Below are 1,466 nucleotides of genomic sequence, written 5' to 3'. Positions count from 1 at the left end.
TTTTTTGTACTTTTTAATTTTTCTCTATTTAAATTTCTTTTCTGTGAAAACTCAATTTCTGGGGAAAACCCCATATGGGACATTCAAAGAGCAAATCTATGCTCCCTGATTGATGGGGTTGATAACATGACCATAAGTTCATGCTGCCCCTCCCCTGGGACAGAGAGAGATACAGGAGAATTAGAAATCTTCTCTTCTGCTGGGTTGTCCCCCTCCCCTGCCTCTCTGCTCTGCACACACTGACTGAAAGTGACAGCTATTCAGTATTCCTGTCCCCACTTCAAACAGCTGTAGCTCCGTGTTCTATAAGAGCTACTGACAGGCTTTTGGTGTCATTTTAAAGCCAAGAATCTTAGTATGTCGGTAGCCATGAAAGAACTGAAGCTGCAGCTGTTTGTTCCATTGGAAAAGAACATTACAGTTTGGGACAAATGGGGCTCGTCCGAAACTGCTGGGGAAGTTAAAGCTGAACGTGTGCCTGCTGTGGACAGGACACCGTTGCACGCAGCGTGGTCTCAGTTGTGTCCGGCTCCAGCATGACAACTCTGAGACACGACCGATGTATGTGAACGCGGCCGTACAAAACTTGTAAGGTGGATAGAACTGAGAATTGTATAGAATAGACTTGGAGCGTGAAGAACGTGTCCTGATGCCTGTTTGTGTTCGTAGAGGTACGATGGCGGTGGAGTTGTCACCAGGATTGTGCTAAACCCCGTCCTATAACATCCTGATGTAACTCTATGAACATCAACTTGTTCTGTTCCTCTGAGAAAGTAACTTGCATACGACCACATCCGATGTAGCATCGAGGGTCACTTTTTGGGTTTGCAAGCCCTGGATTAGAATGACTGAATCGGCCCTTTAAAAACCTCCATCTTTGTTTTTCCTACTTTTAGGTACTTCCTCGTTGACTTCCATGCTCCGCCCACCATCATTCCCAGCATGCTGAACCATCTATCCCGCGACATCGATGTGGTCAGACCCACTATTCTCAAACACGAGGAGGAGAAGCCGCCGCTGAAGCCGTGTCCCGGGATCCTTCCAATCACCAACCTGGAGTCGAGATTCAGCCGCAGAAAGAGGAAATGAGGCGGCGGCGGCGGTGAGCGGCGGATGGCCGGCGGCTTCTGTATAAAGCATGTAGATTAGTTTTTCTTATGTCCGGAACAATAAAATATTTGTTTTCAATTACATGAAATTCGTTGATTTTGCGGGCCGCCCGCGCCGGCGGTATTCGCTCTCCTCTGTGGTCTTCATTATTACTATGGTAATGGGTTTTACCAGCAGAGATATTTATGGATGGCGGATAAATGTCTGACCGCGGGTAAAGCAAGAGACCCCGCAAACGGCAAACCCTCCGAATGCCCCATGTGAATGGAGTGGCTGTGCACATGCGCTACCAGCGCTCCGTTGACTTCTACGGCTGCATTTACGCTTGTCTGAGTCTGATGAGAAGTCAGTATTTT

The 1,466-nt window shown here is 47.7% G+C and overlaps 1 protein-coding gene across 1 annotated transcript in view; it reads left to right on the top strand.

Annotated features, from left to right (window-relative positions):
- The window catches only part of MRPS6 (mitochondrial ribosomal protein S6), a 44,211-nt gene extending 43,020 nt beyond the window's left edge, over nt 1-1,191 (top strand). Inside the window, exon 3 of the mRNA XM_066599006.1 lies at nt 897-1,191. Coding sequence (XP_066455103.1) covers nt 897-1,089 — 193 coding nt within the window. The 3' untranslated portion in view covers nt 1,090-1,191. The remainder of the gene's footprint in view (nt 1-896) is intronic.
- The last annotated feature ends 275 nt before the right edge of the window (nt 1,192-1,466 follow it).

Source organism: Eleutherodactylus coqui, chromosome 4 (genome assembly GCF_035609145.1).
Source record: "Eleutherodactylus coqui strain aEleCoq1 chromosome 4, aEleCoq1.hap1, whole genome shotgun sequence".
Classification (NCBI taxonomy): Eukaryota; Metazoa; Chordata; class Amphibia; order Anura; family Eleutherodactylidae; genus Eleutherodactylus; species Eleutherodactylus coqui.
This window is presented reverse-complemented; position numbering and strand designations above follow the sequence as displayed.